General features: G+C 38.4%; 1 protein-coding gene across 1 annotated transcript in view; it reads right to left on the bottom strand.

Moving 5' to 3' along the window:
* Window positions 1–24,152, bottom strand: part of GFM1 (G elongation factor mitochondrial 1) — a 43,915-nt gene extending 19,763 nt beyond the window's left edge. The window contains exons 1-13 of the mRNA XM_082624749.1: window positions 23,943–24,152; window positions 22,139–22,291; window positions 21,146–21,278; window positions 20,488–20,692; window positions 18,405–18,521; window positions 14,649–14,799; window positions 11,030–11,184; window positions 10,374–10,458; window positions 7,926–8,063; window positions 5,798–5,899; window positions 4,085–4,141; window positions 996–1,133; window positions 26–108 (exon numbers count right to left, since the gene is read on the bottom strand). Of these exons, the coding sequence (XP_082480875.1) occupies window positions 26–108; window positions 996–1,133; window positions 4,085–4,141; window positions 5,798–5,899; window positions 7,926–8,063; window positions 10,374–10,458; window positions 11,030–11,184; window positions 14,649–14,799; window positions 18,405–18,521; window positions 20,488–20,692; window positions 21,146–21,278; window positions 22,139–22,291; window positions 23,943–24,041 (1,616 nt within the window). The 5' untranslated portion in view covers window positions 24,042–24,152. The remainder of the gene's footprint in view (window positions 1–25; window positions 109–995; window positions 1,134–4,084; window positions 4,142–5,797; window positions 5,900–7,925; window positions 8,064–10,373; window positions 10,459–11,029; window positions 11,185–14,648; window positions 14,800–18,404; window positions 18,522–20,487; window positions 20,693–21,145; window positions 21,279–22,138; window positions 22,292–23,942) is intronic.
* Window positions 24,153–27,008: the final 2,856 nt, after the last annotated feature.

Genomic DNA, 27,008 nt, shown 5'->3' on the forward strand with positions numbered 1-27,008 from the left:
ATGTTTAATCATTTTGCATACTTACGGGACAGGGGCCGTAATGGTTTCTCTGAAAGCAACTTTTGGCTTTCCTGTGATACAAGGACAGCCATATTCTCTTTCCATCCTCTAAAAAGAGCAGAAGAGATCTTTTTGACATATTTAAATTAAAAAAATAATAAACTAAAGGAAGAAAAATCCTAAGAATCTCAACTACCTTAGAAGCATTCATTTAAATATGATAAGCAAATGATAAATCTTAAATCACTTAAGTACCTTATGAGGATAAATACATGATATTAAACAATACAAACTGCTTTTACAGATTTTATATAAATGAATTCTAATTTAGACTGATTAATTTATACTTACCTCCAATTAATCTATCCACTAAAACTTTATCTTTGCTCCATTTTATTACACATTCACTGGAATAGTATATGAATCTGTTGTCATAATTTTCTACTATCTCAACTTCAAAGATATAATCAGAACCAGAATTTTTAATCGTAAGTCGTATATATTTTGTTTTCGTTCACATACACACAAGACCTTTCCTAGGTAGGCAGGGGCCCCATCTACCCACTTGTTTATCTCCATTATAATGATCTTCAAGTAGTGACTTGAGAAGAAAACAGGCAAGAAATGGCCTGAAGAGTGGGTACTGGTGGGCCGACTTTCTCAGCAGGTTTCTCCCTGAGGTTGTCTTCCTAAGACTGAGACCAGGATACACTCGACTCAAGGAACCATAACCTAGGGATGGATGAATGGTCTTACTGCAAATCCCCTGAGCCTTGATTCTAGAAGTCTGCAATGTTTTACGAATAAAAAGATTTAGAAACCAAAAGTAATTAATTAGTAACACACTGGAAGAAGCAGTATACCACATCTAGATACAAAAACCAGAGTGAAGCTTGAAGAACCACTATTAGTTTACAACCATTAGATTGAGAATTTTCGACTTTTAACAAAACAGACATAAATAAAGTGAATTTAACTTCTTTGTTATTCATTACCTGAGCATAGATTTCCAGGTGTAATTCTCCCATTCCAGATACAATTGTCTCTTTGCTCTCAGTGTCAAAGTGGACTTTAAATGTGGGATCTTCTCTTGTAAACCTGCCAATACCTTTTGAAAATTTTTCCAGATCATTCTTTAAAAAAAGAAAATCATTACACATTTTACTAAGCATGATAAGCAATGAAATTGTTGAAAAAACTTTAATGAATGAAATCAAATACATGAACAGTTAAAAAGTAAAAATGATCTACCATCTAGTTTCTAGGCTATATCCTTTTAATATGAGAGCTTGGACACCACACAGCCAAGACAGCAGGGAATAGCTAACTGATAGAATTTTCTTTTCACACCAAGATACAGGAGTCCAAGACTTAACGCTATGCCCTTTCCTATTATATTGACAAAAACTGTCCATTTGTGGAAAACTGCCCATAAAGTGGAAAGCAGAATCTGTGTTACTGTGTTATATTTTAGAAATCCTATACATAATCAAAGGAATCAGCATGGTTACCAAGATTCTACTGTAGATTCAAGAGGGCAGTTAAGACCAACACTAGGCAAATGCACACTGAGACCTCTCCCTTTCAAAACAATCTGCTTGGATGTGGTTTGATGCACCTTTATTTTCCTTAGATGTAACTTCCTTATGTGGTAAGCAGAATAATGGTCTTCTAAGGACATGCCCTAATCCCCCCAAACCTGTGACTGTTACCTTACATGGCAAAGGGGACTTTGCAGATGTGAGTAAGGTTACAGACTTTGAGATGGGGAGATTATCATGAATAATCTGGACGGGCCCAATTTAATTGCATGGGCCTTTAAAAATGGAAGCTGAGGGACTTCCCTGGTGGCGCAGTGGTTAAGAATCCGCCTGCCAATGCAGGGGACACAGGTTCAATCCCTGGTCTGGGAAGATCCCACATGCCACAGAGCAACTAAGCCTGTGCACCACAACTACTGAGCTTGCGCTCTAGAGCCCACACACCGCAACTACTGAAGCCCATGTGCTCTAGGGCCTGTGTGCTGCAACTACTGAGCCTGCATGCTGCAACTACTGAAGCCTGCATGCCTAGAGCCTGTGCTCTGCAACAAGAGAAGCCACTGCAATGAGAAGCCTGTGCACCGCAATGAAGAGTAGCCCCCGCTCGCCGCACATGCACAGCAACGAAGACCCAATGCAGCCCCCAAAAAATTTTTTTAATAAAATAAAATAAAATCAAAATGGAAGCTGAATGAAGAAGGGTAGTGGAGAGATGGGAAGAGGGAAAGAAGAGACAGGAGATATTTGAAACATGAGAGGGGCTCATTTTGCTGTTGCTGGCATTGAAGACAGGAGGAAGGAGGCTATGAGCAGCCTCTAGAAGCTACAAACAGCCCTCAGGTGACAAGCAAGGAAATGAGGACCCCAGTCCTACAAGGAGCTGAATTCTGCCAACAATCTGAGTAAGCAAGGAACTAAACTGTTCCCTAGAGCCTCCAAGAAAGAAACAACACAGCCTTGCCAATACTTGATTTTAGCCCATTAAGAACTGTGTCCGAATTGTGACCTACACAACTGTAAAATAATACATCTGTGCTGTTTTAAGCCACTAAGTTTTTGCTAATTTCTTACAGCAGCAATAGAAAACTAACACGCCCCAATCACCAATATTAACAGCTATCACATGTGGCTGAAGATGTGTTATGTGTTTTGTATACTTTATCTTAAATTCTAACCACAAGGCTGCACGACAGAATTATCCATGTTTTACAGGTGAGGAAACTAGGTACAGACAAGTTGCTCAAGTCCACAGAGCTAGCTGGGCTTGAATCCTGGGTTAGTCTATCTCCAGTCTTTTCCCTTTTCCCTGCACTAGCCAGGGACTCTCAACTTACTAGAAGATCACCCCTGCCCCACTACTGAGATTCAGGGTTTTATGCAGTGATTTCATTATTTGATGTATATTAATTCTCCAGGAAGCAGACAACCCCAAGACACCAAAAAACCTTTTGAATATTGATGTGTTTGATTTCCCTCCATGATTGTGAACTATCAACAGTTAAATGTCTCACATAATCTCTGGAGTTAGGAATAAAGAAGAATAATATCTTTAACTTCTAGTCCTTCATCTTCTGAAGGGAAAAGCAACCAATCTGGCAAAGTACTTGGAGCAAACTGTGGCATCTCACTGTGGTAAGGTGTAAAGCTCGCCTTCCACCTTTCTGAGACAGAGTGACTGGACGTTTCCTGCCACCTCAACATTCTCTTCTCTATAATGAGAAGGGCCTGGAAAATCTCAGTTCCTCAAAGTAGATGAAGTGGTTGCTGTTAATATAGCCACAAGACAATAAATCAGAATACGTTCTGTAAATGATAGTACCCAGATGACAAGAGATCACAAAATGTTCACTCAATGCATGAATGAGTTAATGTCAATATATCACATTAAAATGATTGTTATGAATGTAACTAACTTAAGAACTAAACAATTATGTTTCAAGATCAGAACTAATTCCAATGACAAGCAATGCAAATGCAGAACCTATTCAAGCAATTTTGGCTAAAAAGCTAAATGACATCAAATCCAATCATAAAACTTTATATTTGAAAGTGAGTCAAAACAGTCTTATTTGCAGGCCTTCCATGTTATATTCAGACATTTACTTCATAACTACCACAGATGTAGAGATGTATTATAATCCATGAGGCAGTTAATCTACACAATATTTTAATATACTTTAAAGTGAGGTTTTTCTGCAACTTAGGACAAATGCCTCAGTTGCCTCTTTTCCATCTCTTATGATCTGAATCTAGGAAGTTACTCACACTTAACACTCCAGAGCCAATGATATACCTTTACTATAGTAAAGAGTTATAAAGCACAGTCTCATGAATACTTTAATACCATCAACCTCTTCAAATATACTGTGAAGTACTTACTACTAATAGACTGGTAAATTTTAAAAGGTGATCTGAATACCAAAAGAGGAAACAGAGACCATAAGACTGCTGGTTATCACAAGACACCATATGCACTGTGGAGACAGACAAAAAAAAGCTCAAGTTTTTACTGTGATATACTGAGCGTTAAATCAAACTCCTACCTTGTTAGAAGGCTTCATTGCTATTGAAATGACAGGATCAGGAACATGAATTGACTCCTAAAATATTTTTCAAAGAACAGAGAAGAATTCAAATACAGTACCATATGTGTCAGGGATGGATTAATTTTAATGTTCTCCTTTACAACAGAACAAAAGACAAATACTAGTCAACATCCTAGGGTACACAAATATATCTTGGTCTGTTTTTCCTTAAATAAATGAATATATTAACATATAAAGGTGTCCACTTATATGATCTCCTCCCTCCCAAAATAACAAAAATAAAGCATCTATTTACTTACTGAACTGTTTAAGACTCTTAAGTTTGTTGACACTTTCAGTTTAACATAATCATTACGTATAATGAATTCAAATGCTGAGATGTGGAATACTTATTAGCTTGTGGCTACATCTGCTATAGCTATCTTCTGATAAGTTATTTAATCAAAATATACTGCCATCACTGATAAGAGAAGCAGAGAAAGGGACTAGATTCTTTATGCATATGATATCTCATTTAATCAGTCACAACTCTGAGAGGCAGATATTATTATCCCCATTTTACAAATAGAAGCATTAAAGGCTTTGCAAGAATAACAACTAACTTGGCCAAGGGCCAGCAGGTAGCACAGGGCAGAGGTAAGACTGACCAGGGTCTATTTGCCTCAACGCATGAGTACTTCCCACAACCTCCAGTCCCTTCATATTGGTAATGACAAGTTTAGAAAAAGCCTTATCAATAATACTTATCAAAAAGTCCCCTTATCTAGATCCCCCCAAAACCTTTACAGATTTATGATTTTTGTAGTATCCTAACTCCACATGTAAAACCATAGACTAATATATAGAGAGTACTTTATACAAAAAAGCTAAATTATAAAATTAAGAATTCATCATATGATACAGGAGCTATTATAGTGCTCATCTGTTAGGCTGGACCAGTTCTTTAAACAACCCACTGTAAATTCCTTCACTGCAAATCACCTACCCCCTGTGTACTCATATTTGTCCTTTACGGAATGAATTCAGGAGAGGGAGCACCCTCATGAACACATGGTCATACTGTGCAAGAGCCTGCTGTCCTGTGGGGGCAAAAATGGGAGGAGTAAAGGGGACTGAAAGGCGGGAATTCCCCGAGCATGCTCTTCCCTTCAGTCTCCCTCAGTGATGAAAAGGGACCTATGAGTTCCACAAGGCAGGCTGTGTACAGTAAGTTGGACTGTCTAGTTGCATCCTGCCTGCAGGGCACGGTTCTGTTCTGTCATGCTGACCCTGGAGTCTAGCCAAAATGTTACAGCCTGATCTTACAGTTCTCTAGGGGATTGAGGGAAGGGTCCAATCTCCAGCTGTTGAGTTAATAAGGAAGGAGCACTTGGCTGGGACTAGCCTGATGATGGTGACAGCAATTAGAGGTGTGCCCACAATGGGGAGGCAGATCTCAGGGTAGGAGTCAGCGCTACACATGCCAGGTTACCTAGTGGAGATTTTCCCTCCATGCTAAACCTTGGAGAATGGTGGAATGATTTTACCAAGAAAAACCAGGTAAGTGAGCTAACAAAGCACTTGTTTAGTTGACATTAAAAAGAGCCACAACCAATCTACACTTGATGCCCTTGGCACTCAATGAAAACTTCTGTGGTTGTTTTTCTGAAGCACTAAAACATAGACTTTTGAAACGCAAGTGATAAACAGCTTTGAAGTTAAATGACTTACCATAGAAAGGCCACTATTATCTTTGTTTGTGAACGTGTCCCCGCTAGCACAGTCAATGCCAAACAATGCACAGATGTCTCCGGCAAACACTTCCTCAATATCCTAAAGAAAGAATACGATACTTGCCAGTAATACAAACCAGGACATCATAACTAAAAAGTAATTGCACAATAAACACACTGTACACAAACAAACGTGGCAGAATCTCACCATGAATTCCACAATGAAGGACTTAGATAGAATCAATGCAACACCAACAATCAACCACAGCAAGATATACCTTCAACAGGGCCCTTATTTAAACCACACCTCAACTGACAAGATTTTACTTTAAATGGAAACTCCGAGCTATGGCATCTTTACTTGGAGGATCTGCAGTACTGACAGAACACAGAACCTCATGGTTCTAAGGTTATTTCTATAGAATTAAAAAGCATGTAGTATAGAATGGATAAACAACAACAAGGTCTTACTGTATAGCACAGGGAACTATATTCAATATCCTGTGATAAACCATAATGGAAAAGAATATGAAAAAGAATGTGTATGTATATGTATAACTGAGTCCCTGTGCTGTACAGCAGTAATTAACACAACATTGTAATTCAACTATACTTCAATTAAGAAATAAATTTTAAAAAGATAAATTCAAAAAAATAAAAAATACAATTTTATCAGAAAGAAAAAAAGGAAAAACAAACAAATAAAAAACATGTAGTGGGCCTCCCTGGTGGCGCAGTGGTTGAGAGTCCGCCTGCCGATGCAGGGGATACGGGTTCGTGCCCCGGTCTGGGAGGATCCCATATGCCGCAGAGCGGCTGGGCCCGTGAGCCATGGCCGCTGGGCCTGCGCATCCGGAGCCTGTGCTCCGCAACGGGGGAGGCCACAACAGTGAGAGGCCCGCATACCGCAAAAAAAAAAAAAAAAACAAAAAAACAAAACAACAACAAAAAAAAACATGTAGTACTGTATGTGCTGCCACAGTCCAACAATGAGATGTGTATGACAAAGGCATACAAGGAAAACCTGCAAAGGAAGTTCTGGAAAACAAAGGCAGGAGAATGGAGTCTACTGTACTTAAAATAATCTTAATTTCTCACAGATGCAGGCAGTTAAAAAAACACGGGAAATCTAAGAACAAAGCATTGGTGCCTCTAAACTTCCTAGTTTTTTTTTATATTGACAGTTCATTAATAACAGCTGTGGCTGAGAATGAGCAAGTGTGTGTGTCTCGCTTTAACGGTTACACAGCTGTACGGATCTCCTAGCTTCTGGCCCATGAAAGAGCTGTGACAATCACTAATCCCTCTAGCCTGCCCCCTGCTGCCTATCTCAAAAAAGAGCAATGATGTCTAATTTTGAAAGACTGCCTATTCAGTTTCCAGGAGATAAAAAAGTTATGGCCACTGAAAATTTCTGAATGTCGTAACATTTTGCTTAGACTAATAAATTTCTCTAGGAATATAGAGCTGAATTGAGAAAGGGTGCAAGAAGGAGATAACCTCACACACTTGGTGTATCTGCCAAGCCTTAACCCTATGGACCACAGAAGGCTAGGGCAGATTGAGAGCCAATTCAAGAATTCAAGCCACAAGCCAAAGTTTATCTCCCAGACTAGACCTTCAGAGGTTTTAAATGCTCAGATGAATCCTGGCATCAATATGGCCCTTCTGGGGGTTGGTTCTACTTCCATATTTCAGGAAGTAAATCTATTGAACAATGTGGGAAGTTACGTATGAATTTATTACTCTCATTTACCTTTGAGAACCATAGTTCCACTGTCCTAAAAACCTATTATACTCTTCGTAAGGATAGCTCTTGAGGAAAGTGCTGAATCTTGTGCTCTGAATCTTAGGGAACTAATGTCCCTTTTCCTCAACCTTGGCCACTGAGGAAATACAGCTAACTCACAAATGGTGGTTTAAAATGTGTTCCTGACATGTGCTAATTTAGCCTACATCAAAGTGCCACATGAGAATTGTAGCCCACCTAACTAAAAAGGAAGAAGCTAGGAAAACACATTCAACTAGAAGTGATTTTCTTGTGGGGCTCAGGATACCAAGAAGGTAGATATATTTCACTTGCATTAGAGAAATTTCTGATCTCACAACAATGCCCAGATACTCACCTCCATCATGTCGGCATGCATGTGAACCAGCCGTTGCACCCGTACTTTCTTTCTCGTCCTCGTATTATAGATGGTATCACCCTTCTTCAACTGTCCTTGGTAATTTCGAACATAAGTTAACTGTCCAAATCGACCTGCCTAGAAGTCAAGATTGGATAAGGTCAGAAAGAATAAAAAAGAAACACAGGAATCAAAATTAAGAGAAAACTTCACAACTACCTTCAAATATTTGCTATCAGTTTTAGTAGTACACTTATATACATGCTTCAGTTTGTTGTCATAAGCTACTTTAATACTAGTTTTGAATATAGATAAGTTAAATGGTTGTTCTTTCCGGTATCAAAATCCAAGATACTACTTTTGCTTCCTCTAAGTTATTAGAAAAAGTTTTAAAATTTATATAATAAGGAAGTTATTCCATAAGTTCAGTTTAATACAAGAAGACATAAAAATAAGGTATAATTATTAGAAAGACAACAATGTTGGAGAAACTAACATTGATAGACTACGTGTTAGAGAAACTTTGAGAGTCACCTGGAAAGCTATACAAATAAGAGTTCTGTAAAGTGACTGAATATAAAATGAATAATCAAGGATCATTTCCTCCTGAATAGTAACACTAATTTATTAGGTGAGTATTTAAAAGTTGCCAATTCTTCCCATGTTAATTTACAGGTTTAACACAATAGCAATAAAAATCAGAAGAGGAATTTTTAAACATTTTATTAGTGACTTTAATATTAGAAGAATGGATAAAAATAGAAAATAACTCTGAGTGATATAAGAATATATTAAATACTCCAAAATATAAATAGTATAAAACTAGCACAAATTAAACTGAACAGCCCATAGGGTATAGTATAAATATCTAAAAAGTTTAATTCATTTGTCAATAGAAGATAAAGGACACATGACAATCAATGAAAAAATGTAACATTGTTCAAAAACTGGTAACTAGACAATTGGTCTTCTATTTGAAGGCAGAGGAAATACATTTAGATCCTACCTCACAGCATTCAGCAAAACAAATTCCAACTGGAGTAACAATGAAAAAAACAAGAAACCCCAACACAAAAAAGTAGAAAGAAAAGTAAATATTTACAAAATATAATCAAAGAGGAAGATTTATAAGGTTAAAAATGAGAAAATGACTAAAGACAAAGACTGATATATTTGTCTATGTAAATTTTAAACTGCAAATTGTTTTTTAAAAAACTTTATTAGAGAAAGGCTCGTACAAATAAGTAAAACACTTTGACTCTAATTTTAAAAAAGGAAAGACAAAAGAAATAAAGAGGCAATTACAAAAGAGGAAATACAATTCCATAATGAATATATGGAAAAATGTTCTCTATTATTAGGAATTAAGGCAAGATGAAGTATTAAAATACTATTTTCATTTATGAAATCAGTAATGATTTTTAATAAATAATACTCAATGCTGATAAAGATTCATTGAAATAATCTAACATATACATTAATTCTGAGAGTATGAAAGCAATATGGCAATATAAACAGTTAAATATTAAATTATTTCATACCTGTTACTCAATAATTACAATTCTGAGGATCCTAAGAAAAATATTCCTAAATATATATTTTTAAAAGCTTTATGCATAAAAATTGTCACTGCAATGTTATTTCTACTTTTTTATTTAAAATTACTTTTTCTGGTTTTAGAAGTAATAAAAAGCATATTGTAAAAATTTAAAAATAAAAAATAGGAAAAAGCCCCCCCAATATAATTCCATCCCAGAAATAACCACTCTTTAACACTTCCAACTTATCCAACTTTTTTCCCACTTAAAATATTATACACAGAAGCAGTAACACAACAAAAAGCACACCCAGTCCCCAAATCTTGGTTTCTAATACCATTCACAATTAAAAGAAATCAGGGCTCTTAGAGAATGGCTGATTCTAGGGCTGGGGCAGGGAATACACAACATAAGCCTGGAGCATCCTGTAGTGCCAGAAAGGAAGGAAGTATTCAAAAAAGCAAAATACGGTGGAATGTCTAAGGGGCACAGAAGCCAAGTGAAACAGCTCCAATGGCCAAAACTGGTCAATCTGGCAACAAAATAAGTAACATACCACTGGATAACTCAAAGTACAAAATAAATATCCATGAGTCCATACTGATAAAAATAAATGATTGAATAAATATATGGGGAGAAAAGACAATTATCCTATACAGAAGAATCTCAAATAACTTACATAGATACTGCTCCCTCAAGGAGGAAGAAAATAATTCCCAGCCCTTCAGTGTGGGCTGTGCCCAGGAACCTTCTTCTAAAGAGTCAATATGGAACGGGGTAGAGGGGAAAGTAACTTTACAGTGGAGAAACCTGTAACCAAATATTTCCTAAGAGTCATTTTATAATAGGAATAAAAGCCTAATAGAAAATTTCTACATATAGCAGTTAAATACATTAGAAAGCAACTTACCTCCAGTTTAAAAGCCAGGCCTACAAATGGATGGGAATTGTCTCTTTTGGGGTTCATTAAGATTTTGGTTTTCTCTTGTGAGTCACTTAAAATAAAAGAAATACACATTTATGAGATGCAATATTTGATATTTCTTTTATATCAATTTGTTTCATCAGAATATTATCTGAGAAGAAGCACATGTGCAATAAACACTCCTGGGCTGATTCATAAGTGAAATTTCACTGAAAGGGATCAATAAGAATAACTTTTCTGGCCTTAATTACTGCATTGTGACAGGACCAGAGCAGAATAAAAAACACAAAAATAGTCTGGCAGAAAAAGAAAAATTATCAATGAGAACTTCAAAATTTTTGTTTCTTAAAGCATTAAAAAAAAATACAATTGGTTCCAAATGAGTAAATTTTCTAATGACGTAAACTTCGATAATGAAATAAATCATATTTCTAATTTACAAATAGAATATGATATGGGAAGGTATAATAAATATTTTTCTCTATGCCAAAATTGTTACCCAAATAGAAATGACGTTGATTTTTGTAAATTATGGGGAAAAACCCACAATCACAACTACAAGAACCATCCTTAAATACTTTCTCAGTGCACAAATGTTAAAGTCTTTGTGCATAAATTAAAAATCAATTTCCAAGACTTACTCCTGATTGAGAATAGCATAATTTTGGACTTCAGATGGATTTGGGAGGTATTCTAAAACAGCATCTAAAAGAGGCTGAACTCCTTTGTTCTTCAAGGCGCTTCCCAAAAAGACAGGAGTAAATGACCTATTTAGAGTGGCTCTTCGAATTGCGAGCTACAAATGCAAAAAAATAATGATTAGTTTATCTTAAAGTTACATTTTGTGTTTCAGATCAATTACAAAGCGACAAATGAATGAAATGAATTGATACTCTTTGGAGTACTGGCTCTGGTGAAGACTGGAATCAGGTTCTCTATAACTTAAGATCAAAAAAAAAGAAAAATGGCTATTTAACTTTCAACACTGCAACTGCTTTCAACACTCCTGGAATGTTACTAACTTTCAATTTGGCAAAAAAAAGAAAAAGATATATATATACACACATACATAGAAAATAAACACACACACAGAACAGTGTAAACAGTATGTTAACAATTGTGTAAAATAGAGGGAACAGCAATACACACACACACACACACACACACACAAAGTCTCTGGAAAGATACAGCAGAAACTATTAACTGGCAACCTGTTTTAGGGACAGGCAGAGAAGTGGGCAGATGGGAGCCAGGTGGGAGACTTTTTCCTGTGTACCTTTGTATAGTTGTTAAATGCTTAAACGATATGAAAGTTTAAATGATATGAAAGTTATCACCTATTAAAAAAACATTTAACTGATTTGTTTTCTTTTTTTAAAGGACATACATACAGGAAGCCAAACAGTACAAACTGCTCATAAATTAAGGGCCATGATAGTAACAAGGCTCTAAAATAATGACCTCCTGGTTGTGTCCCAACCCCTCGTGCAAGCACCGTCCGTGTGTCCCAGCCTCATTCCTTACTGGCTACTGGCTTCAGAGGGAGCAGTGGACCTTTAGCTCTAGCAGCTGGAAGAGACCAACAGCAGTGCTGTGCTGTGGCCACAACCCACCACTGCAGAAATATGCAGCTGCATACAATTATTTCTCAGTCCTCAGGAAAAACAGAAAACTAGTTATCCTAAAAAGCTTAAAGCAAAACATTTATAACCACAATTTCTATACATCACGATGAAAAGTAGGCTAACAGCTGAGCACAATAAAAGGAGTATAAAAAGGAGAAAATAGGCATGGTAAGAAAGCAATTACTATTTGGAGCTATCTTAAAACACTTGCCTTTGCTGTTGCTAGGAACCAGAAATGGCTTGGTCACTAATCACTTAGGCTACCCTAGGCCACAAGGTCATGTCTTTGACTTTCCAACCCTCCCTATATGCAACAGTAGGAACATATGAATGTTACCACGCTTAACTTTACATCCATTGAATAGAGAAACACATGAGGGTGGTTGATAAATAGAAAAAAGGAGAAATTAAAGCTAACCCTATACTAGCCTAACAAAAGCTTTATTTTCCGGAAAATTTCCCTTACTTTTATAAGAATCACATTCACACTTGAAAACCCTTGCCTTTCCACTGTCCCTAATAATAATATACCCAACAACAACATAGAAACTAAAGTACACCCATGTATCCTGGCAGAAAACAGTAAACATAGCAGGGCTGAAACTGTCCTCCTTATAAAGGCCTGCTTGCAAGGCTGGGCCCCTGGCTGAGGCCTGGGGATCTGGATTTCTGGGAGGTTCCCAGCATTCCCAGAACTGGTAAGGCTGGTTCACTGTGCCTATACTGCTGTGCAAACAATGTGATGTGTGCTAAACACCTACCTTCCTTCTGGGAGTCTGGACTTTGGTACATGCTAGGCAGGGGGTGTCTATGTGACCAGCCCCCAGTAAAACCTTGGCACTGAGTTTCCCTGGTAGACGTCATTTCACAGGTGCACTCACACCTTTCTGCTGGAGGAAACAGGCAAGCACTGCAAGACTGCACTGGATGCCTGGGAGCTTACCCCTGGTTTCTTCTGGACTTCACCTCATGTGCCTTTGCCCTTTGCTGATTTTGCTTTGTATCCTTTCACTGTAATAAATCATAGCCATGAGTGTGATTATGTGCTGAGTCCTTACTCCTAGTGAATCACAGAATCTGGGAGTGGTCCTGGGAACCCCTGACATAGATCGAAACCTAACTCTCTACTGTGGTTCCTGGGATACAGTGCTTGACTTTAATTAAGGCCCAGACCTATACTTTCCTACGTGGTGTTCCTTACTCATCAGAGAGCTGAGGTGATAAGGCCTTTGTGAATGGTAAAGAACTCAATGGTAAAGAACTCAAGCTATGAGATATATTAGTAAGCATCTCAGCTTCAATAGGGTTCTTTCCTTGTGCATTTGATCTATAAACTCCCTGAGTGCAATGTCTTACACACAATAATTACTTATCTGATCTCTGCTAAGGGCACCAAGTGGTTTGGCAAAATAAATATCAGTCTTTTTATGATTTTTATTTTTATGATAAAATATACATAACAAAATTGACTATCTTTACAATTTTTAAGTGTACAGTTCAGGGGCATCAAGTACATTCACATTGCTGTTACCACTATCCACCTCCAGAACTTTTCACCATCCCAAATTAAAACTCTGTACCCATTAAACTTCCCATTCTTCCCTCCCCCAGCCCCTGGTAACCACTATTCTACTTTCTGTCTCTGGGAATTTGACTACTCTGGGTACCTCACAGAAGTGGAATCATACATTTGTCCTCTTACATCTGGCTTATTTCACTTAACGTAATGTCCTCAAGACTCACGCATACTGTAGCATGTATAAGAATCTGATTCCTTTTTAAAGCCAAATAATACCCTGCATTGTATGAATATACCAATTTTATCTATTCATCCACTGATGGACATTGGGTTGTTTCCAACTTTTGGCTATTGTGAATCACGCTGCTATCAACATTGGTGTACAAATATCTGAGTCCCTGCTTTCAATTCTCTTGGGTATACAGAAGTGGAACTGCTGGATCATATAGTAGTTCTAGGTTTAATTTTTTTTGAGAAATCACCATACTGTTTTCCACAGCACATGCATCATTTTACATTCCCCAGCAATGCACAAGGGTTCCAATTTCTCCATATCCTCACCAACACTTATTTTGTTTTTTAAATAATAGTCATCCTAATAAGTAAAGTGGTATCTCATTGTGGTTTTGATTTGCTTTCCCTAATGATTAGTGATGCTGAGCATTTTTTCATGTGCTTATTGGCCATTTGTTATCTTCTATGGAGAACTGTCTATTTACAAACTGAATACCAGTTTTAGGCAGGGAACTTCTCTTTATTTTTTAAGAGCTGAACAATCAAGTAAAAAAATCTATACAGCCTTCCAAATAGTACAACAGGGTACATTTCTAATTTATCTTCTTTCTTCTTAATAAGACTATGTCCAAGAGGTTGGCAGTGTAAGAATCTTTTTTCCTAGAACTATGACTCCTTTCCCATTTTACATAACTCACTACTTAAAAAAAGAGAATAATGTGCCATGTCAAGTATTTTTTTAAGAAACCAATTATGTTAACAACTTTGCTCACATTTCATTAATAAAACCCCTGCATAAAAGCACCATGTCCCCTCCCTGCAAAAAAAAAAAAAAAAAAAACCCTCTTTTTTCTTATTAAGATTAGTTTTGAGAGCACTTGCCTTTAAATCAGAAATTGAGGGAATTTTTTCTTCCAGAAACATCTCACCAAGTTGTTCATCTGAATTAGCAACACATTCAATCAGCTCCTGCCGGTGGTCAGCTGCCGCTGCCCTGAATTCTGCTGGAATTTCCCCATATCGAACAACCTGACTAAAAGTAGATATGTTTTATTTTGGTACTTTAAGAATATTCAGTTAAACAGTAAATCAACTATACTCCAATAAAGATTAATTTTAAAAAAGAATATTCAATTAAACATATAAGCACCAATGAAAAAGATAAACTAATGGCCAAAATATGTTTTTAGATAAGAGCTCTGATATATTTGCGTTACAATCACAAATAAGAAAAATGTGAATCTTTAAAATTCAGAATAGTGGGCAAAATACTTTAAACAAGCAAAGCAAACTGCTCAAGGTTATACTACTAGTAAACAGATGAGCCATGATTCAAAGCTAAACTGACTCCAAAGCCCATGAGTACAGTTGACCTTTGAACAACACAGGTTTGAACTGCGCAGGTCCACTTATACACGGATTTTTTTCAATAAACATGCAAAAATATATGTGTATAACACTGTATACAAAACTTGTATTGAAGTGGACAGCCTATCATTATGTAGGAATAAGATAAGTGATATTTAATATGAAATTAATATGTTAGTTTTCTTACTGTTTTATAACTTTGCTTTCAAAGAATTATATCACCATACAGTATGCCTTTCTCACATAATGAAAGAAACTGTATCATCACAGGTAAGTAATTTTTTTAAAAGTCACAATGCTTCCAATACTGTATTATGAATATGATCATATGATATGCCATAAAAAATTCTATAACGACTCATCATTAGCATACAGACTAGGCTACTGCATTACATCAATTACACTAGGCTCCCATAAAGCAATATAGTGCTGCTTCTTCCTTACCAATGTACGAATTGTTATATCTGTACATAAATATGAATTTCTTTTCATATTTTATCTTTTCATTTTTGATATCTAGTGTTAGTAATACATATAACATCTACAGTGCTTTGACTCAAATAAGATAATACTGATGTAGGTATTACTTTCCATATTGATAAATACAGTACAATACTATAAATGTATTCTCTTCCTTATGATTTTCTTTAACATTTTCTTTTCTCTAGCTTACTTTATTGTAAGAATACAACAGGTAACATACAAAATATGTGTCAATCAACTGTGTTATTGGTTAAGGCTTCCAGTCAACAGTAGGCTATTAGTTAAGGTTTGGGGGAGTCAAAAGTTTACTTGGATTTTCAACTGTACGGGGGGATCAGCACCTCTAACCCCCACATTGTTCAATGGTCAACTGTACTTGAAAATTCTATTAACCAAATTAATCAGAATATCACAGTTGGGACATCCCTGGTGGCGCCGTGGTTAAGAATCTGCCTGCCAATGCAGGGGACACGGGTTCGAGCCCTGGTCCGGGAAGATCCCACATGCCACGGAGCAACTAAGCCCATGCGCCACAACTACTGAGCCTGCGCTCTAGAGACTGTGAGCCACAACTACTGAAGCCCGCACGCCTAGAGCCCGTGCTCCACAACAAGAGAAGCCACCACAATGAGAAGCCTGCGCACTGCAAGGAAGAGTAGCCCCCACTCGCCGCAACTAGAGAAAGCCCGCATGCAGCAAAGACCCAATGTAGCCAAAAATAAATAAATAAATAAAATAAATTTATTAAAAACTCCATGTATCTGTAGTTTTCAAAATCTTAAAAAAAAAGAAGAATATCACAGTCTCTGACAAGCAGGATTAGAGACTTGACTATTACTTTTCATTAATAGCCATTTTTAACACAGAACACTCCATTCTGTAGTTAAAAAAAAAAAAAAAGGGTTACTAATTATGACACACTCTTCAACCTTGACCTCAGTTCTCCGCCCCTCTAGGGGCCAGATAGGTAAGAGTCACAAATAAAATACAAAACAGAGAAATGGATATACTTGATATTTAGAAACATCAGTCTTAACATTTTTAAAGTATTTCTTTAAAAATGGAATCTAATGTCGAAAAATAACAAGCTTTTCAAAAAACACATTCCTGAGGAAAAAAAAAAGGGAAATTGCAAATTATTTGCAATTGCAAATAATTGCAAGTAGTCAGAAAATAATTCTTATTGTCCTAAAGAATGCTCTTCACAGCCTTCAGAACTTAATTTCTTCCATTCTGGCAAGCTCCCTGCTTCTTAGTCTTTCAGGTCAGAATCTTCTTTTCAAAATGTACATACCCAGTGGTCTAGGGCTGGGAAAGGGGGCAGGTATGTTAAGAAGTTCCACCTGGGCTTCCCTGGTGGTGCAGTGGTTGAGAGTCCGCCTGCCAATGCAGGGGACATGGGTTCGTGCCCCGGTCCGGGAGGATCCCACATGCCGCGGAGCGGCTGGGCCTGTGAGCCATGGTCGCTGAGCCTGCGCGTCCGGAGCCTGTGCTCCACAACGAGAGAGGCCACAACAGTGAGAGGCCCGCGGTTCTGATGTACAACAATGTTTAAAGCCTCTGCTTCAGTAGACAGAAACGTGTGCCCTGGTAATTCTGGGGAAGCAGATTTATTCATTTACTTAAAAATATTTTGAGTCTCTATTTTGTACCAGACAGTTCTAGGGCTGGGTACACAGCAGCGAATAAACCTGATAAAAATCCTTGTCCCTTACATTCTAAGGAGTGAGAGATAAACTTTGGTGTCATTACTTAGTTGTCAAACAAAAAGTAAGAGTGAGAAATGCCTTGTCCACTGAATAGGCCTGATCTTTTCCCTACCTACTAGACGATCGATAAGGATAAATTCTATACAGTTAACTGATCACAATGCCTTTCACCCACCTGCCAGACCAGCAATCTCAGTTCCATAGCAGAAAAAGGAAACCCCTAATAAAGGACCTTCGGAGAGAACTGCCAGGCTACTGGGTCCACGCTTCAGAACAAAGGTTCATTTATGACTCCCCAAATTGTCTAGAATACTGCCACACAAACTGTGGTCTGCAGACCTGAAACATCAGCACCACTTGGGAGCTTTCGAGAAATGCAAATTCCAGGCCCACCCTACAGCTACTGAATTAGAATCTCTGAAGGTGAATCCAGAGATTTGTGTTTTAGTAAGCTCTCTAGGTGATTTTTCTGAATGCCATGGTTTGATAACCACTGCGCAGTCACAATGCTTTGTATGCAAAGGTCTCTTCAAAAGTTGGTTGACAGACCAAAACCATGTCAAAAGTTACCAATTTGTTTTTTGTATTGCCTAAACCACATGTATACAAGTTTTAACTTCTTTTATATATTAATCTTTTTATTTTTGTAATCCCATGAAGTAGGTAAATATTTATGATCCTTATTTTCTTCCCAGTTTTTATAATAATACCCAGAACATAGTAGCTGTTCCAGAAAAGTCTACAGAATGAATGAATACATGGATGAATGCATGAACAAGTAGAAAAAGAGATATTACATCACTAGCCCAAGATGAAGGTCTCCTTTCACCACACCGTGTATATCATAATGCAATATAAATATATCATCCAAAGAGTAACATACTCTCCCTTGGAATGAATACTAAGCAAAATGGGAAGTAACTAGGATTAAAAGCATTAAAACAAGATCAGCTTAGAGGATATTCTTCCAGCCACATTTCAAAAAGAAGTTTATATTTAAAGCACTCATCCTTTTCCTTCTCTTTGATACTTTTCAAAATATAAGATTTTAATAGAATAGTATATTTTTAACACTTACCCAAAGTCTCCATCAAAATAGATGGCTCGTTCCTCAATAAGATCTATAATACCTTTAAAATCACCCTCCAAACCAATGGGTAATTGCACAAATGCTGCATTATGACTTAGTTTAGACCTGAAAAACAAAAATACATGTTTACCCCCTTTTTTCTCCCCAAATCCCTTTGAAATGACAAAATAAATATAAAAAGAAATCAATGGCAGATCTGTGGAACTGACCAGCAGGTCAGAGCAGAGGATACAAAAGCATTTGGGACAGACTGACAGCCAAACTCACTGTGCTCAGGAAGCCTCAACCCTATTCGGGCAACAAAAAGAACTGTAAGATACGTATTTTCCCATCAGATCCCCAGAATACCCTGGATCAGAAACAGAAGAGGGGAAAACAGGTCATTGAGTGGTTGGCCAGGAAATTAAAGGATGGTGGGATAATTGTACCCACATCTCATTCTTGGATCAGCTGACTCTAGTGAAGCTGAGTATAGCTATCTGAAAAGGAAGTTCCTTAGGGGGAAAACCCTTAGAGTGGGTATTAAAGTCAGACACTCATCATCGGCCTGTACCCTCAATCAGGCACAACCACCGAAGAGAAATTACACTCACTGGCAGGGATTTACACTCAAGTAGAAATATGCTCTAGCTAACTATGCTCTAGATTCTAGGTACCCATCTATAACTATGGATAGATAACTAAGAACCACCAAATATCTGAAGGAAATCAATAGCTTGAAAGAAAGGTGGGAGCTCAAGAAATGGTACTAACCTCCAAGGAGAAAGTTACTAGAAGAAAATAAAATGTAAAGATCTAAAAAGGAATTACCTCTATTAATAAAGATGTCACAATAAAAGGGAAACTTTATAGAAATTAACTACATAACTGCTGGGATTAAAAAGAACAAAAAAACAGGCTAAATAACAGAAGGGATGCAGATGAATACCAGATTAGTGAGTTGGAAGACTGATCTCAAAAATTCTCTTATAACCCAGTGAAAAATTAGAAGGAGACAGAAAGTATGAGAAAGTATGGTAGAAAAGTTAAGACACAGAGGCCAGATTCAGAAGTTTCAAGATCTGTTTAATGGGAGCTACAGAATGAGGTAATAAGTAAAAGGGAGTGGTGCAAAGAAAGAAACAAAGTAGTCAAATAAATGCTGAAACAGAATCTGCCTGGAATTCAGGAAAAAACTTGGTGCAAAGAGACCATCTATTGCCAACCACAAGTAAAATATAATTAGAAAAAAAAAGTGAAAACGTTTCGTTATCCCAAGTATTACCAATGCCCAATAAAGAAAAATTTCACTCTCATGTTCTCCAAAACATCACTTCCATCAGAGAGCATACAGCAATACTGTCAAAGTTCCTCAACACAGTATCTTTTGTCATCAGACACATCACTCTTAGTCTCTCCACTACCACAAACCTTACTGCCTACATCCATCAGCTCTGCCATGTGAAACTTGGGTAGGAACTCTGCCGCTACATTTACAGATCTACAAAAGGTGAAAAGTGAAACCCCAACTCTTTTCAAAGGCTGTGTGAAACACGTAGTATTGTACAAAATGTAAAATCATATCAATACCACTGGGTTATGTCTGATTCAGAAAGGAAGTACTGCTGTTGTCTTAACAAATATGTTAACAAATAAAAGCAAGAGAATATAGCATACTAATTTAAGTCATTAATTAAAATTCCTCAAATGAAGGTTAAAACTGAAGATAATCCTCTAGGTTTGTCTAAATAAACGCACAGTACTTTTAGAATCTACCCTAGATTATAACTTCTCTCATTAGAGCAAAACGCTACAAATTGCCAGATGGTTTTCTGAATTCACCTTCAATCTCCCTAAAATTTAAGTCATATTTCTTCCATTTTACAGAGAAAGTAGTTGATGAAATCGTATCACAAACCAAACTATGGAACTTAGTGTTCCATTTACTATGGTAAGTCATACACATAGATGAATTTTAAAAAAGAAAAAAAAATTAAGGGGATAAAGCTTAATGACACTGAATTAACTGTCCTTCTGGATGTGAGGTTTGCCATCCGGATCATCACCCCCGCTCTGTTCTAAGGTTCAGTACCTCATTTGCTGCAGGGCCCTGGCTGGGTTGGAGCCCATTCGGTCGAGTTTGTTAATGAAAGTTAGAAATGGAACACTGTAGCGCTTCATCTGACGATTAACAGTCATGGTCTGGCACTGCACCCCTCCAACCGCGCAGAGAACAAGGATGGCACCATCCAGCACCCTCAGAGCTCTTTCAACTTCTATTGTGAAGTCCACATGCCCTAAATGAGACAGAGAACTGTGTCAGGGTCTTAAAAAGCAGTATGAATTTTTACAACATGTACAAGTAAAAGTTCTTCTATCTCTGATCATTACGTTAGTCTTCTAATTAAAATATGAACTCCTTAAACCACCAATACTGTTCACTTACCATAAGGTTCAGGGGCTCAACAAAATCACTTCAAAAGATACTAGGGCATGGGCATCTTTGGAATCAGCTGCAACATGTAAAAGGCAAGAACATTCCTATTCACAATTTCTTTGCACTATTTTTCAAAGAAACCACTTAAAGATGAAGTATTCTAGGTCCCAAGTCAGATTTCTCTAATAGGGAATTCACAGTCACACTTTTGAGTATGATTTGATACTCAAAAATGAGCTAGATCATGGTAGAGGAAAGAACTAAATATGCCACTGCCAAAACAAGCTGCAATAAAACCAAGAACTTAGCTCACCAGGAGTATCTATAATGTTGATATTGACATCTTTCCACATGGTATAGGTGGCCGCTGACTGAATAGTGATTCCTCTTTGTCTTTCTAGTTCCATGGAATCCATGACAGCACCAACTCCATCTTTACCTTTTACCTAAACACAAGCACAGAAATTCAGATTTCTCTGTCCCTGCATTCCAAGAAGGAAAGAAACCTTCACAGGTGGAACCAGAACACAGATAGTTAACTGATGCAATTTTCAGAGAAACCTAATCGTCAAACCATATCATCTCATGTAATAGAAAACTGATTACAGGTGTTGCCCTCTATTAACCCTAACCCTTTTTTCATTGCCATTTTTAGCAGCTGCTACCACTGAGCATTACCTGGTCTTAGAGCCATCCTTGCTCCCTCTGCACTGTTCCTGCCCACCAGCCCTGTGTTAGTTTGTGAGTAGATGTGCAGAGAAGAGATTTTTCCCTGCTGTGTTTCTTGTGGACTTTGAGGTCTGGGTGGGAAGAATTCAGCTTTTAAAGTCTGTGATTTAATGAGATGATCTTCATCTGAAGTAACATTTTTAAGTGGAGAGTTGAATTACTCAATAATATGTAATGTCTTCAGGAGAGTTTCAAGATTTTCTAAAATAATTCTTTCCTGACGTATGTATTTTTTAACTATTAAGCTCATTTTAAACCCTTTTTCCACTTAACATTATAAACACCTCTCCATAACATTTAAAAGTATGTAAACATTATTTTAATGGCTGCTTAAGGGTACATCATACTGATTTAACATTCTTAAAAAGCAGCCTACTCAGGATACCCACAGTGATGGTCTCTAGAAAGATTCCTCAGAGCAACATTTCAAGCCAACCTGATCTATCCATTTTGTGACTCTGATTAAAGATCCACTGTTACCATTCTTTTAATCTTCCAGGTTTGTGAAGTTTCTTAAATCCTTATAAAACAATTAAAACCAAGGTCAAACTAATGGAATCAACCATGAACCACATACCTCATGCATTTTTGCAATTCTGCCAGTGTAGTAAAGCACTCGTTCTGTTAATGTAGTTTTCCCAGAATCAATGTGAGCTGAGATTCCAATATTTCGTATCTTTTCATTAGGTATCACCCTTGATGAACACCATCGGCAAATCTTCCAATTAGCCTGAAAAAATAAGAGAGCTCAATTCAATGCACTTTTCATGAGAAAACAGTGGACAATTAGAAAGGGTTTAGTGGACATCTTTCCTCCAAGAAATCTCAATGGACACAAAATGTCATATGAGATTGTCTGAAAAGGCAAAAGAAGGAATGTCTCAACCTGCAACTCCTGTAACCAAAGAAGAGGCTGCAAGAGAACAGAAAAGACATACTCTTAAAAATAAATAAATAAGTCAGAAAAGATATATTCAAATTAATTAATTAATTAAATAAAAGGGGACAGATACTTTTACCGGATGGCACAGGTTTGAAAATATACACTGGGGCTGATAAAATCAGAAGAACAGCTCCCAACAACTACTTTAATAGGAAATATAGTTTTTACTCTAAATTTTACTTTGATTTTTTCCCCCTTCCTCCTTACTGTAGTTCACAGCTAGCAAGGATGCTTGAGGACTTATATGCTCTACGCAGTGGTGCCAATAGCTTCAAGGCAGCCCACAAAAGGTCTCTAATTCTTTTCCACCCCAAAACAATTAGTAACATTAAGACAACGACAACAACTTTATTTTACTCCGGTGGTGATGGGGAATCCTGCATTTATGGAAACAAGACACAATATAAATCTCTCTCTATAGGACTGCCCATCCAAAATGCACTGCAGGGGCTTCCATGGTGGCGCAGTGGTTGAGAATCCGCCTGCCAATGCAGGGGACACGGGTTCGAGCCCTGGTCTGGGAAGATCCCACATGCCGCGGAGCAACTGGGCCCGTGAGCCACAATTACTGAGCCTGCGCGTCTGGAGCCTGTGCTCCGCAACGAGAGGCCGCGATAGTGAGAGGCCCGCACATGGCGATGAAGAGTGGCCCCCGCTTGCCACAACTAGAGAAAGCCCTCGCACAGAAATGAAGACCCAACACAGCCATAAATAAAATAAATAAATTTAAAAAAAAAAGCAAGGTCTGACAATGAGAACTGAAAATTAAAAAAAAAAATGCACTGCAGCCACTTCTGGGAAAAGGGAAGCACTTGGAAAACCTGGGTAAAATGGAATCTGGGTGATCAGCACTTGGTTGATTAAATCCCACGGATATCAGCGAGCAAAGCAAAGGAGGTTTGCATGACAGGAAAGGCTCAACTCCTACCTAATCCTAGTCCACTCTGCGCTCCCCATGCCCGCCACAAAAGGCAGACACAGAACCAAAGAAAGGTACTGGGAGGGTCGGGCTCCAAATCAAATAACCCAGGGTCAGGTGAAAGAGGGATCAGTCAAGCCAACGACACTCTGTAATGAAAAGAGCACAGCATAACGAGTCAGAAGCCCTGGATTCGAGCCCTGGACACACTAATTTTTCCGTTGTCTCGACCTTCACTCCAGTCACCTCTCCTCTCTAAGTTACACCAAAAATAAGAGGCTTAACTGCAAATGGGAGGCCGCCGAACCTCCCAGCACACCGAGACGCTGCTCATTAATAACCAGCAGCTGTGCAGATACCGAGGGGCTTTTCAGCGCTGAGGTCGACAGCTCACATTCGGAGCTGTCAGTAAGGAGGTGCCAGGGAGGGTAGGAGTGTCACTTCCCCCCTGGCTCCGGACACACCGCAAGGTCCCAGGGACAGTCCGTGGTGTGGTGTCGTCCCGCCGGACTCCACTACCTGCTTCCATTGCCGGCCCAGGGCGGCGGAGACCCGCGGGAGCGGCCGGCTCTCCACAGCCGCGGCGGCGGCAGCGGCGGCGGTTCCCAGCAGCCTCATGGCGAGCGCAGAACAGGCGCGAAGGTCCCGCAGCTCCGGCTCTGCTCAGCAACCAGCACCACTACTAGAGGAGTTCAGAGGCACGCCGGCTACCAGTGCCGGAAGAGCACTTCAGGTGCGAAGGATGAGAGGGAGAGGAGAAAAAAAGAGAGAAAGAGAAGCTTCCGGTTCTCAGAGCCGAGCAGCACCCTCCGCTGCCAGGATGCCCTCTGCCGACTGGGAAGAGGAAGTGCAGTCACTTTGCGGAGCTAATCAGGGTTTTGGCACGCTCCCATAAAGATGCAGCCTCTAAACGTGGTTGTTTTCCCCATACAGCAGAGTGGAGAGACGTTTATAATAGAATTTACGTCAAAAAAAAAAAAAAATGCAGGGCTTCCCTGGTGGCGCAGTGGTTGAGAGTCCGCCTGCCGATTCAGGGCACACGGGTTCGTGCCCTGGTCCGGGAAGATCCCACATGCCGCGGAGCGGCTAGGCCGGTGAGCCATGGCCGCTGAGCCTGCAGTCCGGAGCCTGTGCTCCGCAACGGGAGAGGCCACAACAGTGAGAGGCCCGCGTACCGCAAAAAAAAAAAAAAAAATTGTTATCTATGCTACTACAGAAACATGAAAAAATAATTGATCTATAGGATGACCTGTAAAGAACGTGGAAAAATAATGAACTATCTACAAGTGCTTTTTCTCCTTTCAAAATGTTCCATCTTTGTTCGATGTTAAAAATTATATGTCCAGTCCATATAGAAGATAGCATCCTTGAGGATTCCACTTGGATCTCTTAGAGGCATCTCGAACTTAATATGTCCAAAAAGGAGCTAATGATCTTCCACCAAAACCTTCTTCTGCAGTCTTCTTCATCCGATAAGTGGAAACTCCGTTCTTCGAGTTGCCCAGACCAAAAATGTCACTTTGAACCACTCTTTGACTCTGCTGGTCTAGTGTGTCAACATATGCTATAGGAACTACGTTCAAAAATAGATCCAGAATCAGCAGCTTCTCTCCACCTCTCAAAGCGCTGCTATCTCGACGGAATTACTGTAATAGCCTAACTGACCTTACTGCTTCTGCCCTACGACTGCTCAGTCTATTCCCAGCACAGTAACTAAAGGGATCCCTTTAAGCCTGGCCATGCCATTTTTCTGCTGAAATCACTCAGTGAATTCACCGTTGCTGTCATCTCTACTTTTGTGTAGGCTTGAAATTCTTCATAACTAATTTTTTAATCTGAAATTTTTAATGACCTTAAAAATTTAAATAACTAAATTAAAAAAAATTAACCTTCAGAGTAAGCACCTACAATACAAGGTCTTGCTTGAGCAGCCACACCAGTGTAGCTCTACTTCACTTGCTCGTTTTCCTCCAGACACATTGGCCTCCTTGCTGATCCTCACATGACCAGAGCCTGTGTTCTCCTCCGGATACCAGCATGGCTCTTTCCCTTACCTTCTTCTCTCTGTTCAAATATCCTCTATCAGTGAGGTGTTCCCTGACCAACTCTTCTAAAACAGCAAGCTCTTCCCTATGTTCCTGCACTGCTTCATTGTCCTTCAGAGCTCTTCTTAAATACCCCCAGACATTTTACTAGCTGTCTGTTGTCTGACTCTCCCAATGAGAACGTAAGTTCCACAGGGACAGTGATTTGGTTTTGTTAATTGCTGTACCCCTTGCTGTGCTAGGTGCTCCATAAATATTCGTTAAATGAATAAGATCAAATAAATGGAAATCAGAGTAAATTACAGGATACAAGGAAAGAAAAACCAGGGATTCAATGATGAATTTTGTACTTATTTTTTGTATATCATCCATGTATTAATTTTTAGTATTTACTTTGATGAATCAATCCATTGATGTTGAGTACTTTTAAGTAAACTTTTTTATTTGTAGGCTTTCAAAAATTTAGTCTTTATAAGCCTGTGTATTTGTTTAAAATATGTAAATTAAATAATAATTATGTAAATAGTAATAACATTAAGGTTTTACTTTAAGATATAATTATGTTAAATAAAAAAGTGTATCTAGGGCTTCCCTGTTGGCACAGTGGTTAAGAATCCGCCTGCCAATGCCAGGGACACGGGTTTGAGCCCTGGCCCGAGAAGGTCCCATATGCCGTGGAGCAACTAAGCCCGTGCACCACAACTACCGAGCCTGTGCTCTAGAGCACGTGAGCCACAGCTACTGAGCCCACGTGCCACAACTACTGAAGCCCGCACGCCTAGAGCCCGTGTTCCACAAGAGAAGCCACCGCAATGAGAAGCCCGCGCACCGCAACAAAGAGTAGCCCCCACTTGCCGCAACTAGAGAAAGGCCGTGCACAGCAATGAAGACCCAACACAGCCAAAAATAAAATAAATAAATAAAATAAATAAATTAAAACAAAAGTGTATCTGTTACTTTTGAAATTACTTTTTGCAATTACCACTTTAACAAACTAAGTTTCCTGAAGTAAAAATTCATACTCATTGTCCTGTGTGTATATATACATATATTCATATTTTTCTGTAATTATTATACCAAGTATATTCTTAATTATTTTTATTAATCACCACTTTTAACCAAAGTAATAAACTTGTTTTCTCCACAGAGGAAACTAGAGGACAAAAGGCCAAGAACTGTCTAGCTAAATTTTTATATGAGTACACATTATAGATCACTTCTGTTAGGCTTTAAAGTGGCAAAATACACATACATTATATCATTCAAAGCAGTTACACATTCTGTTAATTCATAGTCATTTTATAACATATAAGAATAAAGATAAATTCAGTGAATGTCCTGATTCACTGCAGTGAGGGTCTAGGTCAAACCTCAGGAGAATCTCCAAATTGTCCTAGCCCGACTAGACTAAGACCATTGCCTTAGTCCATTCAGGCAGCTATAACAAAAATACCATAGATGGGGTGACTTGTAAACAACAGAAATTTATTTCTCATAGATCTGCAAGGTGGGAAGCCCAAGATCAAGGCTCCAGGAGATT

The sequence above is a fragment of the Mesoplodon mirus genome, assembly GCF_964341445.2.
Source record: "Mesoplodon mirus genome assembly, chromosome: 6".
NCBI lineage: Eukaryota > Metazoa > Chordata > Mammalia > Artiodactyla > Ziphiidae > Mesoplodon > Mesoplodon mirus.